Source organism: Ammospiza caudacuta, chromosome 3, assembly GCF_027887145.1.
Source record: "Ammospiza caudacuta isolate bAmmCau1 chromosome 3, bAmmCau1.pri, whole genome shotgun sequence".
Lineage (NCBI taxonomy): Eukaryota > Metazoa > Chordata > Aves > Passeriformes > Passerellidae > Ammospiza > Ammospiza caudacuta.
Genome location: NC_080595.1, coordinates 118,646,916 through 118,665,711, shown reverse-complemented (window position 1 = coordinate 118,665,711; position 18,796 = coordinate 118,646,916). Strand labels below are relative to the sequence as shown.

The window sequence follows — 18,796 nt, the reverse complement described above, 5'->3', positions numbered from 1 at the left end:
CTATAATTTATTTATACTATTATATTTATTTTATATATATTTATATTTATTCATTACTCAGCTCTGCCAAACACAGCCTGCACCATGCTGCTCAGCAGGAATATTTATTTATTCATTTATAAGATTTATTTATTTAATTTTTTGTATTTATTTATATTTATTTATTCCCCAGCTCTGCAAAGCACAGCTTGCACCTCACTGCTCGGCAGGGATACATAATAATATAATATAATATAATATAATATAATATAATATAATATAATATAATATAATTATAAAATTAATTAAATTATGAAATTATTCAATTAAAGATTAAATAAATATTACAATATTAAAATTATTACATTTTTATTAAAATTATTATATTAAATTATTTGAAATTATATGGTTATATTACATCACATTATATTATATTTCATTAATTATAAAAATCATTAAATTAATAAATTATTATGTTATTAAATTATTAAAATAGTTAAAATATTAAAAATAAGAATTATATTATATTATATTATATTATATTATATTATATTATATTATATTATATTATTTTTATATTATTTTTATATTGTTAATATTTATTTTTATTTATTTATTACCCAGCTCTGCCAGTCCCCACTCAGGGCTTTCCTGCCCTGCCAGAGCTCATCCCCAGCACCATCCCCAGCACCATTCCCAGCCCCAGGAGCTGAGCTGGCACACCTGGGAGGTGCCACAGGGACCGGGGGGCACCTGGCACACAATTCCAGCTGGGGAAGGCAAAACCTGCTCGGGAGCTCCTTGGCACAGCCAGGTGCCACCCACCCAGGCAACAGAAAGCCCTGGACAGGGCAGCTCCTGCAGGGCATCCTGCCAGAGAGCTGGCACCCCTGGCACCCCCCCCACGCCCAGCTGGCACCCCTGGCACCCCCTGGCCAGGAGCGAGGCCAGGTGAGCCCCCGGTACCTTTTGGTTGGCGTGGGCGCTCCCGAGGACACGTGGGTGACCAGGGCCTCGTTCATGTTAGCCACGGGCCTGGGGGGGCTGCAACACACGGGGACACCGTGAGAGACAGAAATACAACCAGAAAATAACCCAAAACACACAGGGATCGGGTCAGAGAGCAGAGAAACAACCAGAAAATAACCCAAAACACACAGGGATCGGGTCAGAGAGCAGAGAAACAACCAGAAAATAACCCAAAAACACACAGGGATCGGATCAGAGAGCAGAGAAACAGCCAGAAAATAACCCAAAAACACACAGGGATCGGATCAGAGAGCAGAGAAACAGCCAGAAAATAACCCAAAAACACACAGGGTGAGAGACAGAAAATACAAATGGGAACTGCCAAAAACAGACAGGGACCCTGTGAGAGAGAGAAAATACACAGGGAAATAACCCAAAACCAGACAGGGACATGGTCAGAGACAGAAAATACAAATGGGAACAACCCAAAACACACAGGGACACGGTGAGAGGGGAGAAAATACACATGGAAACAACCAAAAACAGACAGGGATTGGGTCAGAGAGCAGAGAAACAACCAGGAAATAACCTAAAACACACAGGGCCACTGTGAGAGGGGAGAAAATACACAAGGAAATAACCCAAAACACACAGGGCCACTGTGAGAGGGGAGAAAACAACCAGCAAATTACCCAAAAACACACAGGGAACTGGTTAGATGGGAGAAAATACACAAGGAAATAACCCAAAACACACAGGGCCACTGTGATGGGGGAGAAAATACAAATGGGAACAACCAAAAACAGACAGGGACACTGTGAGAGAGAGAAAACCAACCAAAAACAGACAGGAAGCCTGTGAGAGAGGAGGAAATACAAAAGGAAACAACCAAAACCAGACAGGGATGCTGTTAGAGAGGAGAAAATAGAAAAGGAAACAGCTCAGCATGGACAGGGATCCTGTCAGAGAGCAGGAAAACCAACAAGGAAACAACCAAAAACAGACGAGGAGCCTGTCAGAGAGGAGAGAAACTACCCCACACTGCCAGGGACCCTGTTAGAGGGCAGGAAATACAAAAGGAAACAGACAGGGATCCTGTTAGAGAGGAGAAAAACCATCATATACAGCCCAACACTGCCAGGGATGCTGTTAGTGGGCAGGAAAACCAACAAGGAAACAACCCAGGATATGCAGGGATATTGTTAGAGGGCAGGAAATAGAAAAGGAAACAACCTAACATGGACAGGGATCCTGTTAGACAGCAGAAAAACCACCTGGATCCTGTCAGAGAAACCCAGGACTGCCAGGAATCCTGTCAGAGAGCAGGAAAACCAACTAGGAAACAGACAGGGATCCTGTTAGAGAGGGGAAAATACAAAAGGAAACAACCCAACATGGACAGGGATCCTGTTAGAGAGCAGTAAAACAACCCAGAAGTGCCAGGGATCCTGTTAGAGAGGAGAAAAACCAATAAGGAAACAACCAAAAACAGACAGGGAGACTGTATGAGAGAGAAAATACAAATGGGAACAACCAAAAACAGACAGGGAGACTGTGAGAGAGGAGAAAATACAAAAGAGAACAACCCAGGACAAACAGGAATCCCGTTAGAGGGCACAAAAAGCACCAGGGACAGCCCAAAACAGACAGGGAGACTGTGAGAGAGGAGAAAATACACAAGCAAACAACCCAACACTGCCAGGGATCCTGTCAGAGAACAGGAAAACAGCCCAGGATATACAGGGATCTTGTTAGAGGGCAGGAAACACAAAAGGAAACAACCCAACATGGACAGGGAGACTGTGAGAGAGAGAAAAACAAATGGAAACAACCCAGGATAAACAGGGATCCTGTTAGAGGGCAGGAAAACCAACAAAGGAACAACCCAACACGGACAGGGATCTTGTTAGGGAGCAGCAAATACACAAGGAAACAGACAGGGATCCTGTTAGAGAGGAGAAAATACAAATGGAAACAGATGGGGATCCTGTTAGAGAGGAGAAAATACAAATGGAAATAGACAGGGATCCTGACAGAGGGCAGGAAAACCAACAGGAACAACCCAACACGGACAGGGATCCTGTCAGAGAGCAGAGAAACCACCAGGGACAGCCCAAAACAGACAGGGATGCTGTTAGACGGCAGGAAAACCAACAAGGAAACAGGCAGGGATCCTGTTAGAGAGCAGGAAAACAACCCAGGACAAACAGGGATCCTGTGAGAGAGGAGAAAAACAACCCAGGACAAACAGGGATCCTGTCAGAGGGCAGGAAAACCAGCAAAGAAACAACCAAACGTGGAGAGGGATCCTGTCAGAGCAGAAAATACAAAGCAAAGAGCCCAGCAGTGCCAGGGATGCTGAGAGAGCAGCAAATCCAAGAGGAAATAACCCAGCACTGCCAGGGATGCTGTTAGAGAGCAGCAAATCCAAGAGGAAATAACCCAGCAGTGCCAGGGATGCTGCTAGAGAGCAGCAAATCCAAAAGGAAATAACCCAGCAGTGCCAGGGATGCTGAGAGAGCAGCAAATCCAAGAGGAAATAACCCAGCAGTGCCAGGGATGCTGTTAGAGAGCAGCAAATCCAAAAGGAAATAACCCAGCAGTGCCAGGGATGCTGTTAGAGAGCAGCAAATCCAAGAGGAAATAACCCAGCAGTGCCAGGGATGCTGTCAGAACAGAATTCACACCAGGAGAGGGCCCAGCACTCCGGGCTGAAGACCAAAGGTTGGGCTCCTTTCCCAGCGGAAGCAATTCTCTGATTCCACACACCCAACAAAGCTCTCCCAGCCCTGGGGATCTCCTGGAATGGATCATTTCTGGGGAATTTCTCTGGAAATCCTCTGTCAGGACGGGCCTGTGTTTGCTGGCACAACCACGAGGATAAAAACCGAATTATTGGTGGAATCAGCACAGGCAGGAGGCCTGTGTGAGCCTGGGCCCTGCAGCAAAACCCAAAAATTCTGCTGCCAAAGGACACAAAAAAAGGGACAGGAATGGGTTTGTCCCTCTGAGACACGCCTGAGAGCCATGGAAAAATAGCCAGGAAACACCTAAAATACTTAAATCAGGTTTTTTACTATTGAAATGAATAGTTCAATGAAAAATATTCAGGATTCAGCTACCGAGGAGGGATTTTTGTGGCTTGATAACCTCACCAGGAATCCAAACTATTGAGGTAGAAGAAGGGTCAGTGAGGGGAATGGTCAGCAGGGAATGGTCAGTGAGGGGAATGGTCAGTGAGGGGAATGGTCAGCAGGGAATGGTCAGTGAGGGGAATGGTCAGTGAGGGGAATGGTCAGCAGGGAATGGTCAGTGAGGGAATGGTCAGTGAGGGGAATGGTCAGTGAGGGGAATGGTCAGTGAGGGAATGGTCAGTGAGGGGAATGGTCAGTGAGGGAATGGTCAGTGAGGGGAATGGTCAGTGAGGGGAATGGTCAGTGAGGGAATGGTCAGTGAGGGAATGGTCAGTGAGGGGAATGGTCAGCAGGGAATGGTCAGTGAGGGGAATGGTCAGCAGGGAATGGTCAGTGAGGGGAATGGTCAGTGAGGGGAATGGTCAGTGAGGGGAATGGTCAGCAGGGAATGGTCAGTGAGGGGAATGGTCAGTGAGGGAATGGTCAGTGAGGGGAATGGTCAGCAGGGAATGGTCAGTGAGGGAATGGTCAGTGAGGGGAATGGTCAGCAGGGAATGGTCAGCAGGGAATGGTCAGTGAAGGAATGGTCAGTGAGGGGAATGGTCAGCAGGGAATGGTCAGCAGGGAATGGTCAGTGAGGGGAATGGTCAGCAGGGAATGGTCAGCAGGGAATGGTCAGTGAGGGGAATGGTCAGTGAGGGAATGGTCAGTGAGGGGAATGGTCAGTGAGGGGAATGGTCAGCAGGGAATGGTCAGTGAGGGGAATGGTCAGCAGGGAATGGTCAGCAGGGAATGGTCAGTGAGGGGAATGGTCAGCAGGGAATGGTCAGTGAGGAGAATGGTCAGTGAGGGGAATGGTCAGCAGGGAATGGTCAGTGAGGGGAATGGTCAGCAGGGAATGGTCAGCAGGGAATGGTCAGTGACGGAATGGTCAGTGAGGGGAATGGTCAGCAGGGAATGGTCAGTGAGGGAATGGTCAGCAGGGAATGGTCAGCAGGGAATGGTCAGTGAGGGGAATGGTCAGCAGGGAATGGTCAGTGAGGGGAATGGTCAGTGAGGGGAATGGTCAGCAGGGAATGGTCAGTGAGGGGAATGGTCAGTGAGGGGAATGGTCAGCAGGGAATGGTCAGTGAGGGGAATGGTCAGCAGGGAATGGTCAGTGAGGGAATGGTCAGTGAGGGGAATGGTCAGTGAGGGGAATGGTCAGCAGGGAATGGTCAGCAGGGAATGGTCAGTGAGGGGAATGGTCAGCAGGGAATGATCAGCAGGGAATGGTCAGTGAGGGGACTGGTCAGTGAAATGAATATACATTTCCAGAATAGCTATTTTTGGAGGAATATGTACATTTCCAGGATTTTTCTCTTGGAATCTTGGAAGCTCCAGCTTCTCCCTGTTTTGCTGCTTTGGGATGTGATTTGGAGAATTGTTTACCCAGCATGTGAATTGTTTTTAATTAATGGCCAATCACAGCCAGCTGTGTTGGACTCACTGAATCTGTCACAGGTTTTTACTGTCATTCTTGTTCTGGCCTTCTGATGTCTCCTTTCTTTCTTTTGTGTAGTTTAGTACATAATTTCTTATAATATCATATAATAACATATATAATAACATGTAATATATTATAATATCATAATATAATATTAATATAATAATATATAAAATATATACAGTATATATTATAATAAATATTTTATATAAAATATTTCTATATTAAAAATCTTAAAAATTTTAAAAATATATTTATATATACTTTATATATATTATAATATATATGTAAATAAATATATTTATATTATATTATATTATATTATATTATATTATATTATATTATATTATATTATATATTATTGCATTTATATTATATATATATACATTATCTATATATAATATAATATAATATAATATAATATAATATAATATAATATAATATAATATAATATATCTCAATAAAAAGAGATTTTTAAACAAAATCCAGCCCAGATCAGCTCTGTGCTGCTGGGACTGCCTCAGTTTCCCTTCTGAGCCAGGAACAAACCCCTGGAAATTGGGGTCACCTCATTTCCCAGGCTGTGCTAATTAATGAGTTAAATAATTAATTAATTCTGCAAATGGGACGAGGCTGAGGAGGAAAAGGTGATTTTGGGAGCAGGTGACAAAGGCCCTGCAGCGCTTCTGCTCCAGCCACCACCCCAGGGCGAGGAGGAATGTGAATATTCACAGTTTGGACACGGGAGGAATTAAATGAATTAAAGGAGGGATTAAATTAATTAAATCCCTCCCATAGTTTGGTAAGGAAAAATCAGGGATGGGTAAGGAAAAATCAGGGATGGGTAAAGAAAAGCCAGGGATGGGGTAAAGAAAAGCCAGGGATTGGCAAGGAAAAGCAGGGATTGGTGAGGAAAAATCAGGGATTGCAAAGGAAAAATCAGAGATTGGAATGAAAAATCTGGGATGAGAAGGAAAAATCAGGGATTGGCAAGGAAAAAAATCAGGGATGGGTAAGGAAAAATCAGGGATTGGCAAGGAAAAATCAGGGATGGGCAAGGAAAAATCAGAGAAGGGTAAGGAAAAATTAAGATTTGCAAGGAAAAATCAGGGATTGGAATGGAAAATCAGGGATGGGTAAGGAAAAATCTGGGATTGGCAAGGAAAAATCAGGCATTGCTAAGGGAAAATCAGAGATTGGCAAGGAAAAATCAGGGATTGGTAAGGAAAAATCAGAGATGGGTAAGGAAAAATTCAGGGATTGGTGAGGAAAAGTCAGGGACTGGGAAGGAAAAATCAGGGATGGGTAAGGAAAAAACAGGAATTTGTAAGGAAAAAATCAGGGATTGGCGAGGAAAAATCAGGAATGGATAAGAAAAATCCAGGGATGGGTTAAAGGCAGCAGCCAGACTGGTGCAGGGAGAGCAGCAAGGGCTGGCAGGGCTCAGGCTGCAGCAGCTCCCCAAAAATGGGATAAAAACTGGGGGGATCAGCTGGGGATCATCACCTCCTCCTGGGCAAATCCTGGGGGAAACTTGCAGGAAAATGAAATGGGAATGTGGGAATAATATAGGAATGTGGGAATGTGGGAAAATCCTGGGAGCAACTTCCAGGAAAAATGAAATGGAAATGTGGGAATGTGGGGACAATATAGGAATATGGGACTATGGGAATACAGAAATATGGAAATGTTAGAATGTGGGAGTGTGGGAATAATATGGGAATGTGGGAATATGGAAATATTGGAATATGGGAGTTTGGGAATGTGGGAATTGGGCAGAATATGGGAATATGGGAAAATCCTGGGAGCAACTTCCAGGAAAACTGAAATTGAAATATGGAAATATAAGAATATGGAGATGTGGGAATATGGGAATAACATGGGAATGTGGGAATAATATGGGAATAACATGGGAATGTGGGAATTGGGCAGAACATGGGAATATGGAAAAATCCTGGGAGCAACTTCCAGGAAAACTGAAATTGAAATGTGGGAATATGGGAATTTGGGAATGTGGCAATATAGGAATATGGGAATATAGAAATATGGGAATATAGGAATGTGGGAATATTATGGGAATGTGGGAATTGGGCAGAATATGGGAATATGGGGAAATCCTGGGAGCAACCATATGAAATGGGAATGTGGGAATATGGAAATATGGGAATAATATGGGAATGTGGGAATGATATGGGAATATGAGGATATGGAAATAATATGGGAAGATGGGAATATGGGAATGGGGCAGATTCATCCCTGCTCTGTCCCACAGTGGGAAGCAGCCGAGTCCTGCACTTTGTTCAGCAGGGGCCTGGGGTGAGAAGTGTGGCTCTGCTTCACTGGACAGCCCCAGAATTCCAGAATCCCTGAGGCTGGAAAATCCCTCCCAGCCCATCCAGTGCCAGCTGCGCCCAATGCCCACCTTGTCCCCTGAGTGCCACATCCAGGTGACACCTGCAGGGATGGGCACTGCCAACCTCCCTGGGCAGCCCCTGCCAAGGCCTGAGCACCCTTTCCATGCAGAAATTCCTCCTGATGTCCACCCTGAGCCTGCCCTGGCCCAGCCTGAGGCCATTTCCCCTTGTCCTGTCCCTGTTCCCTGGCTGTCCCCTCCTGTCAGGGACTTGTGCAGAGCCACAAGGTCCCCCCTGAGCCTCCTTTTCTCCAGGCTGAGCCCCTTCCCAGCTCCCTCAGCCCCTCCTGGGGCTCCATTCCCTTCCCAGCTCCCTCAGCCCCTCCTGGGGCTCCATTCCCTTCCCAGCTCCCTCAGCCCCTCCTGGGGCTCCATTCCCTTCCCAGCTCCCTCAGCCCCTCCTGGGGCTCCATTCCCTTCCCAGCTCCCTCAGCCCCTCCTGGGGCTCCATTCCCTTCCCAGCTCCGTTCCCTTCTCTGGACACGCTCCAGCCCCTCCAGGTCTCTCCTGGCAGGAGGGGCCCAGAGCTGCCCCCAGCACTGGAGGTGCCCCAGCAGTGCCAGCACAGGGGACGGGCACTGCCCTGGCCCTGCTGCCACCCCAGGCACACCTGGGCACCCCTGGCCTCGTGCCCAGCTCAGCCCTGAGCTCCCCAGGTGCTTTTCCCGTTCCCTGCGCTCCTGGTGCCACTCAGCCCAAAGCCACCCCCACAAAGGGAGGCAGAGAAAAATCACAAACAACTTCTAATCCAGTCACAATGTAGGTTAGAGACGTCTCATCCCAAAATAGCAGGCTCGGTTTTTTCCAAAGGGAAACATTTCCAACATTTCCAACATTTCCAACATTTCCAACATTTCCAACATTTCCAACATTTCCAAGGTGCTGGGATCTGGCAGTGCCTCCTCTCTACCTGCCTGCTCCGTGTGCCTGGGCAGGAGGATCAGGGATTGATTTGTCCTCTGGGAAACTGCAAATTCAGGAGATTTTAGCAGCAGGAATGACAAATTTCAGTGTTAATTTCACTGGGTTTGTTGCAATTTTAAAGAGAGTTGAAGGTGATTCTGTTCCAGTGTCAGAAATAAATCAAAGAGAAGTTAAAGAACAATCACAAACCCAAGAGTATAAACAGGTAATTGGGATTTTACAGACGAGAACTGAGGAAAATCAATCCCTGAGGACTACTGCAACACCTGGAGCTGATCAATACAATTCACTGCACAAGTAATTATTTAATTTATTGTAATTATTGTAATTCATTGCCGAGTTTCTGAGCCGTTTTATCCCCAAACCTCTGCTGGATTTTACCTCACAGCCAACTCCTGCTCCCAGCTGGGAGATGGAGCAGCAGCACCTGGGCAGAGGGCACCGTGCCCCAATGCCCTCGGCAGGCTGGGCTGGGAAATGTGAACCTGGATGGATCCACAACCACCGGGAAACGCAGCTGGGAGGGCAGGGGAGGGGGCTCAGGGATTGGGAAGGAAAAATCAGGGATGGGTAAGGGAAAATCAGGATTTGGCAAAGAAAAAAATCAGGCTCCCTGCTCAGAGCTGGGGAATGGGGAAAGGGAAAGGGAATGTTTGGGGTGTTCCCTGTGCTGGGCTGCCCGGACAGAGATCCCGAGAACAGCCCAAGAACACCCCAAAAATACCCTGAGCACACCCCAAAACCAGCCCCAAAACACCCCAAGAGCCCCCCAAAAACACCCTGAGCACATCCTGAGTACATCCCAAACATACCCTGAGCAAACCTGAAGCACACCCCAAAAACACCCCAGGAACACCCCGAGCACACCCCAAACATGCCCTGAGCAAACCTCGAACACACCCTGAGCTCACCCCAGGAACAGCATGAGAACACCCTGAGCACACCCCAAAAACACCCCAAGAACACGCCGAGCACATCCCAAACATACCCTGAGCTCACCCCAAGAACAGCGTGAGAACAGCCCGAGCACACCCCAAAAACACCCCAAACATACTCTGAGCTCACCCCAAAACCACTCCCAGAACACCTCGAGCACACCCTGAGAACAGCATGAGAACATCAAGAGAACAGCCCGAGCACACCCCAGAAACACCCCCAAAACACCCCAAGCACATCCCAAACATACCCTAAGAACAGCCTGAGCACACCCTGAGAACACCCCAAACACACCCCGAGGTCACCCCTGTCCAAGCAGCCCCTCCATCCCCCCCAGCCCTTTCAGGATGGCTCCTCCGTGCCCCCAAGCTGTTCCTGCATTCCTGTCCGGGGGGATCCTCCTGCATCCCTCGGAGCCGACCCTACAACGCTCCGAGAATCGATCCTACAAGGCTCGGAGCCGACCCTACAAGGTTCGGGGACCCGATCCCACAAAGCTCAGAGAACAGATCCTACAAAGCACAGGCAGCCGATCCTACAAGGCTCGGAGCCGATCCTACAAGGCTCGAGGAGCCAATCTTACAAAGCTCAGAGAACAGATCCCACAAAGCACAGGCAGCCGATCCTACAAAGCGCGGGGAGCCCATCCTACAAGGCTCGGGGACCCGATCCCACAAAGCTCAGAGAATAGATCCTACAAAGCACAGGCAGCCGATCCTACACGGCTCGGAGCGGGCTCAGACAACCGACCCTACACAGGTCGGAGCCGACCCTACAAAGCTCAGAGAACCGATCCTACAAGGCTCGGAGCCGATCCTACAAGGCTCCGAACCAACCCTACACGGCTCGGAGCCGACCCTACACCGCTCCAAGCGCTACCCCCGGCCCCGGGAGCCGCTCCAGGGCCGTTCCCAGCAGCCGGACCCCGCTCCGGGCCGGTCCCGCCGCTCCTCGGGCCGAGCCCGGCCGGGAGGAACCGGAGCGGGCCCGGAGCCGCCCGGAGGGACCGAACCAGGACTGGGCCAGGAACGAACCAGGAACGAACCAGGACCGGACCAGGACCGAACCAGGACCGGACCAGGACCGGACCAGGAACGAACCAGGACCGAACCAGGAACGAACCAGGAACGAACCAGGAACGAACCAGGACCGAACCAGGAACGAACCAGGAACGAACCACACCCAGGCCAAGCCCGGGGCACCCACCTGCCCTGCCCGGTGCCATCCCAAGCCCGGGGCACCCACCTGCCCTGCCCGGTGCCATCCCAACCCCGGGGCACCCACCTGCCCTGCCCGGTGCCATCCCAACCCCGGGGCACCCACCTGCCCTGCCCGGTGCCCGCTGCCGCCGCCGCTCATCCCGGCCCGGCTCCATCCCGGGGATGGATGCGCGCACCCCGCGCCGTCTCCATGGCAACGGGCCCGCGGCGGGAGCGCGCACGGCCCGGCCCCGCCAGCGCCGCCCCCAAAGCGCGCCCGGGACGCTCGGGGGGAGCCGGCCTCCAAACGGGGATCGTCGGTGGTAGGCATTGGGTTTGCAATGTTTTTTGCAATTTTTTTTAAATTTTAATTTTCTTTTTCCTGCTTTTAAAGTTTTTGCAGCAAATTATTATTATTATTATTATTATTATTATTATTATTATTATTATTATTATTATTATTATTATTATATTTTAGTTTTAATTGTCCTAGTTTTTAAGTTTTCGCAGCGACTACCTCAAAATATATCTTATTATTTATTATTTTAAAAAATATTTTAAAATTAGTTTTTAAATTTGGGGGGTTTTTTTAGTTTTAGTTTTAATTTTCCTGCTTTTTAAGTTTTCGCAGCAACTGCCTCAAAATATGTCTTATTATTAATTTTTTAATAATTTTTTCAATTGTTTTAGTTTTAATTTTCCTGCTTTTCAAGTTTTCGCAGCAACTGCCTCAAAATGTCTTATTATTAATTTTTTAATAATTTTTTCAATTTTTTTAGTTTTAGTTTTAATTTTCCTGCTTTTCAAGTTTTCGCAGCAACTGCCTCAAAATATGTCTTATTATTATTATTTTTTCAATTATTTTAAAAATAATTTTTTAATTATTTTTAAAATTTTGGCGGTTTTTTAGTTTTAATTTTTGTGCTTTTTAAGTTTTCACAGCAACTACCTCAAAATATGTTTTCTTATTATTATTAATTATTTTTTCAATATTCTTTTAGTTTTCCTGCTTTTTAAATTTTTGCACAACTGCCTCAAAATATGTCTTATTATTATAATTTATTATCTTATTATTATTATTTATTAATTTTCAATCATTTTCTACATTTTAAATTTTTTTAGTTTTAGTTTTAATTTTCCTGGGTTTTAAGTTTTCCCAGCAACTGCACCAAAATACGTCTTATTATTATTTATTATTTATTATTTTTTCAATAATTTTTCAATTTTTTTAATTTTAGTTTTAATTTTCCTGCTTTTTAAATTTTCACAGCCTAAAAAAAGTCTTAATATTTTTTATTATTTTTATTATTAATTTATTACTATTATTATTAATTTTTTTCTTCTTTTTTTTTTTTTTTAGTTTTAGTTTGAATTTTCCTCCTTTTTAAATTTTCATTTCTTACAAATGTGTCCTAAATCTACCCCGTGTTCCTCTGCTGGAGGGAGGGAAACAGCCCCCAGCTGCCCAGGAGGAGTTCTTTAACAAACAAACAAAGAAAGAAACAAAAAGAGGATCACAGAATGAAAAACCAGCCTGGAAAAGACCCCCAGGCTCACTGAGTCCAACCTGACTGACCTCCTGTTTATATTTCACCCCATCCTTCCCCCTGAATAAGTTAATTTTAAATAAATTAACATAAAAGTACAAAACTTATCTTGCAGTGCCACCCCTACCATGGGCAGGGATTCCTCTCAGCGCTTCAGCCTGGCCTTGGGCACTGCCAGGGATCAGTTAATTTAAAATAAATTAACATAAAAGTACAAAACTTATCTTCCACACCCAATATTCATCAAGAGAAATGTACCCACAGCAAGGAGAGCTGGAAAAGCTGGGCTTTAGGGGCAGAATGTTCTCCTGGAGCTGGAAAAGCTGGGCTTTAGAGGGAGAATGTTCTCCTGGAGCTGGAAAAGCTGGGCTTTAGGGAGGGAATGTTCTCCTGGAGCTGGAAAAGCTGGGCTTTAGGGGCAGAATGTTCTCCTGGAGCTGGAAAAGCTGGGCTTTAGAGGAGGAATGTTCTCCTGGAGCTGGAAAAGCTGGGCTTTAGGGGCAGAATGTTCTCCTGGAGCTGGAAAAGCTGGGCTTTAGAGGAGGAATGTTCTCCTGGAGCTGGAAAAGCTGGGCTTTAGGGAGGGAATGTTCTCCTGGAGCTGGAAAAGCTGGGCTTTAGAGGGAGAATGTTCTCCTGGAGCTGGAAAAGCTGGGCTTTAGGGACAGAATGTTCTCCTGGAGCTGGAAAAGCTGGGCTTTAGAGGAGGAATGTTCTCCTGGAGCTGGAAAAGCTGGGCTTTAGGGGCAGAATGTTCTCCTGGAGCTGGAAAAGCTGGGCTTTAGAGGGAGAATGTTCTCCTGGAGCTGGAAAAGCTGGGCTTTAGGGGGAGAATGTTCTCCTGAACACACAAAGTTCCACAGGCAGGGATTCCTCCCAGTGCCCCAGCCCGGCCTTGGGCACTGCCAGGGATCAGTTAATTTAAAATAAATTGCTATAAAAATATAAAACTTATCGTCCAGTGCCACCCCTGCCATGGGCAGGGATTGCTCCCAGTGCCCCAGCCCGGCCTTGGGCACTGCCAGGGATCAGTTAATTTAAAATAAATTGCTATAAAAATATAAAACTTATCGTCCAGTGCCACCCCTGCCATGGGCAGGGATTGCTCCCAGTGCCCCAGCCCAGCCTTGGGCACTGCCAGGGATCAGTTAATTTAAAATAAATTGCTATAAAAATATAAAACTTATCGTCCAGTGCCACCCCTGCCATGGGCAGGGATTGCTCCCAGTGCCCCAGCCCGGCCTTGGGCACTGCCAGGACCACTCTGGGAATTCTGTGCCCCCAGGCTCACAGGGAGGATTCCTTGCACTAAATGGAAGAGCCACGGCAGCAGCTCAGGTGCAGGCAGGCTGTGCTGTGGCAGGGACAGGCAGGGCAGCAGGGACAGAGCTCCTGGCACACAGCCTGCTCCTGCTCCTGCCCCCAGATCCTGCTCCTGTTCCAGATCCCATCCCACATCCTGCTACAGATCCCTGATCCTGCTCCTGTTCCAGATCCCATCCCAGATCCTGTTCCTGTTCCAGATCCCATCCCACATCCTGCTACAGATCCCTGATCCTGCTAAAGATCCTGATCCTGCTACAGATCCCAGTTCCTGTTCCAGATTCTGCTACACATCCTGCTCCTGTCCCAGATCCTGCTCCAGATCCCAGATCCTGTCCCAGATCTGCTGCAGATCCTGCCACAGATCCCAGATCCTGCTACAGATGCCAGATCCTGTCCCAGATCCTGCTCCTGTTCCAGATCCTGCTACAGATCTCAGATCCTGTCCCACATCCTGCTACAGATCCTGATCCTGCTCCCAGATCCTGATCCTGCTCCCAGATCCTGTCCTACATCCTGCTACAGATCCCAGATCATGTCCTACATCCTGCTACAGATCCCAGATCATGTCACAGATTCTGTCCCAGATCTGCTCCAGATCCTGCCACAGATCCCAGATCCTGTCCCACATTCTGCTACAGATCCCAGATCCTGCCCCACATCCTGCTCTTGTTCCCAGATCCTGCTCTAGATGCCAGATCCTACTGCTGTTCCAGATCCTCCTGCAGATCCCAGATCCTGATCCTGCTACAGATCCTGATCCTGCTCCCAGACCCTGCCACAGACCCCAGATCCTGCTCCAGATCCTGCTCCAGATTCCAGATCCCGCTCCAGATCCCAGACCCTGCTCCCCCACCCCTGCTCCCAGTTCTGCAGTGGAACAGCAGAAAGCCACTCCTGGAAAAACCAAGCCCAGAGGTTGCTCCTGCCATGGCAGGGACACTGCCACTGTCCCAGGGTGTCCCAGTGTCCAGCCTGGCCTTGGGCACTGCCAGGGATCCAGGGTGGGCACCCTGTGCCAGGGAACAATTCCTCGTTCCCAAATCCCATCCAGCCCTGCCATGGGGTGGCTGTGCCACCTCCATTACACTTTAAAACCAAAGATTTAATGTCAGAAATTTACATTAGGTGGGTCTGGAGCCAGATCCCAAACCCCACAGAGGTGATGGAGCACTTTGAGTGATTCCTCCCAGAAAAAGTGATCCATGCCAGCACCACCTGTGCTTTACCAACCCCACCCAACCTCCAGGTGCCACCATTCCCCATGGCACACTCTGCCAGCCTAGAAAAGGGGCAGCCTCTGAGCTGACACCCAAACCCAACCATGATCTGCATGGAATTGCCCTGCAACAGCCAGGAATCTCCCACCAGACACAGAATCCAGGAAAAGGGGAAGGGAAAGGGAAAGGGAAAGGAAAAGGGGAAAAGGAAAAGGGGAAAAGGAAAAGGGGAAAAGGAAAAGGGGAAAAGGGCTCAGCTTTTCTGCAGTCTCTCCCCCTGTTTGTTTGTGGGTGCTGATGCTGCTGCAGGTGCTGATTCCCTCACCCAAATCAAACACAATCAGCCCCTGGGCACCCCAAAAGTGATTCCCTGGGGCCTGCAGCAATTCCTGCTTGGAGCTGGGTTCCAGCAGAGAACCTCCCCTGCCTACAGCCCCTCAAACCAGAGGGATTTATTGTTATTTTTGGTGTTTTGCTATTTTTGTTCTTTCAGTGGTGTCACAGCAGCCCCAAGGCCTCATGTCCCTCACACAGACCCCAGTGGGTCCCTTTTGTCCCTGGGATCTCCCTGGGATATCAATCCCTGCTCCCAGGGTTCCTGCATGGGTCAGTGCTGCTGTCCCAGAGCTGTCCTTGGGCCAGCAGGCCCCATGTCCCCATCCTCTGCTTTTCAGGGCATTGGGTTCACATTTAATTAAAGCTGGCAGTGCACAGCAGATGCCTCTGAGCTGCTGCCAGGAGTGGCTGGCCAGCTGTCCCTGTCCCCAGTGCCAGTCCCTGCAGGAAGTGTGACATGTCCCCACCGTCCCTATCACTGCAGGAGCTGCCCACCCCTGTCCCCATGTCCCAGTCCCAGCCCTGTCCCCACTGTCCCTGTCTCTTCAGGAGCTGTGCAGCCCTGTCCCCATGTCTCAGTCCCAGCCCTGTCCCCCCTGTCCCTGTCCCTACAAGAGGTGTCCAGGCCTGTCCCCATGTCCCTGTCCCTCTGTCCCTGTCCCCATGTTCCAGCCCTGTCCCCATGTCCCTGTCCCTCTGTCTCTGTCCCCATGTTCCAGCCCTGTCCCCATGTCCCTGCAGCAGGTGCCCAGCCTACAGGGAAAAAGGTGAGTGGATTCCAATCTATGGCACTGGAAACAAAAGGTGTTTGTGGTGAGGCTGAGCTGGGCCCTCTCCTAAATCCAGATTTAGGGCTACAGTGAGCTCCTGCCACTTCCAAGGCAATGCCAGGGGGGAAAGGAAAGCAGTGATGGGTTGGGAAGGGAGAGGCAGTGATGGGTTGGGAAAGAAAGGCAGTGATGGATCAGGAAGGAAAGGCAGTGATGGGTCGGGAAAGAAAGGCAGTGATGGATCAGGAAGGAAAGCAGTGATGGATCAGGAGGGAAAGCAGTGATGGATCAGGAAGGAAAGCAGTGATGGATCAGGAGGGAAAGGCAGTGATGGATCAGGAAGGAAAGGCAGTGATGGATCAGGAAGGAAAGGCAGTGATGGATCAGGAGGGAAAGGCAGTGATGGATCAGGAAGGAAAGGCAGTGATGGATCAGGAAGGAAAGGCAGTGATGGATCAGGAGGGAAAGCAGTGATGGATCAGGAGGGAAAGGCAGTGATGGATCAGGAAGGAAAGGCAGTGATGGATCAGGAAGGAAAGGCAGTGATGGATCAGGAGGGAAAGCAGTGATGGATCAGGAGGGAAAGGCAGTGATGGATCAGGAAGGAAAGGCAGTGATGGATCAGGAAGGAAAGGCAGTGATGGATCAGGAGGGAAAGGCAGTGATGGATCAGGAAGGAAAGCAGTGATGGATTGGGAAAGAAAGGCAGTGATGGATCAGGAAGGAAAGGCAGTGATGGATCAGGAAGGAAAGGCAGTGATGGATCAGGAGGGAAAGCAGTGATGGATCAGGAGGGAAAGGCAGTGATGGATCAGGAAGGAAAGGCAGTGATGGATTGGGAAAGAAAGGCAGTGATGGATCAGGAAGGAAAGCAGTGATGGATCAGGAAGGAAAGGCAGTGATGGATCAGGAGGGAAAGCAGTGATGGATCAGGAAGGAAAGGCAGTGATGGATCAGGAAGGAAAGCAGTGATGGGCTGGGAACTGGATCCCAGTGCTGCTCCTCACCCTCTCCTACAGATGGGAACAGTTTTCCCCAGCCCCTGCAGGACACTGAGGTTTATCTGCAGACTGACTTGAGCTTGGTTGGGTCTTTGCCTCTCAGTTTGTACTTTGGAGGTGAAACGTGACAAAGTGGGGGAGCAGAGAGACCTCAGGCTGCTGAAAGCAGCACCAGTGCAGAGGTTTTCCATCCAAGCCATCCCTCCAACAGCAGGGTGACAGCAATGCCATGGAGAGGGGACCTGGATGTGAGGCCCTGGGCTGCTCCGTGGTGCTGTTTAGATAATTTCATTTAAATAAATGAGAAATCAGAGCCTGATCCAACAGCAGGGGGTTCAGGGGTGGCGAGGGGGTTCAGGGGTACTCACACCATGGGGCTGAAGTTTGGGGGGATCAGGAGGGGTCTCAGGGGTCAGGAGGAGGCCCAGGGCTGGGGAGGGGGCACAGGGGGACTCACAAAATGGGGGCCAGGTTCGGGGGGGGCAGGAGGGAGCTCAGGGGCTGAGGAGGGGGTTTAGGGGTTCAGGGGGTCTCAGGGGGCTCTCAGGTGGTTTCAGAGGAGTTCAGGGTTACTCACACGATGTGTGCCAGGTCCAGGGGGGTTCAGGGGGTCTCAGGGGGTCTCAGAGGGGCTCAGGGTTACTCACACGATGTGTGCCAGGTCCAGGGGGCTCAGGGGGAGGCTCAGGGGGTTTCAGTGGTTTCAGAGGGGCTCAGGGGGAGGCTCAGGGGGTCTCAGGGGGTCTCAGAGGGGCTCAGGGTTACTCACACGATGTGTGCCAGGTCAGGGGGCTCAGGGGGAGGCTCAGGGGGTCTCAGGGGGTCTCAGGGGGAGTTTAGGGGCTCAGAGGGGCTCAGGGTTACTCACACGATGTGTGCCAGGTCCAGGGGGCTCAGGGGGAGGCTCAGGGGGTCTCAGGGGGTCTCAGGGGGGCTCTCAGGTACTCACACGATGTGTGCCAGGTCCAGCGGCCGCTCGGGCTGCTCGGGGAACAGCGGGCGGGGCGGGTCCCGGCTGGGCACGCAGCCCAGGGAGCGGCTGATGGCGTGGGTCAGCTTCTTGGCCGGGGATTTCTGGGGAAAAACGGGGAAAATGGGCTTGGATGGGGGAAATGGCATTGCACAGGGGAAAAACGGGGGAAATGGGGTTGCACGGGGGAAATGGCATTGCACAGGGGAAAAACGGGAAATGGGGTTGTACGGGGGAAATGGCATTGCACAGGGGAAAAACGGGGAAAATGGGCTTGCACGGGGGAAATGGCATTGCACAGGGGAAAAACGGGAAATGGGGTTGTACGGGGGAAATGGGGTTGCACAGGGAAAATGGGGTTGTACGGGGGAAATGGGGTTGTACAGGGGAAAAACAGGGGAAATGGGGTTGTACAGGGGAAATGGCATTGTACAGGGGAAAAACGGGGAAATGTGGTTGCACAGGGAAAATGGGGTTGCTGGGGAGAAACGGGGAAAACAGGATTGTACGGGCGAGACAGGGATTGTTGAGGGGAAATGGGATTGCAGGGGAAAACCAGGGGAAACGGGATTGTACAGGTGAGAGGGGA

At 49.2% G+C, this 18,796-nt stretch overlaps 1 protein-coding gene across 1 annotated transcript in view; it reads right to left on the bottom strand.

Annotated features, from left to right (window-relative positions):
- DTNB (dystrobrevin beta) overlaps positions 1 to 18,796 on the bottom strand; it is a 148,687-nt gene that overhangs the window by 89,444 nt on the left and 40,447 nt on the right. Inside the window, exons 10-11 of the mRNA XM_058802790.1 lie at positions 18,187 to 18,311; positions 946 to 1,023 (exon numbers count right to left, since the gene is read on the bottom strand). Coding sequence (XP_058658773.1) covers positions 946 to 1,023; positions 18,187 to 18,311 — 203 coding nt within the window. The remainder of the gene's footprint in view (positions 1 to 945; positions 1,024 to 18,186; positions 18,312 to 18,796) is intronic.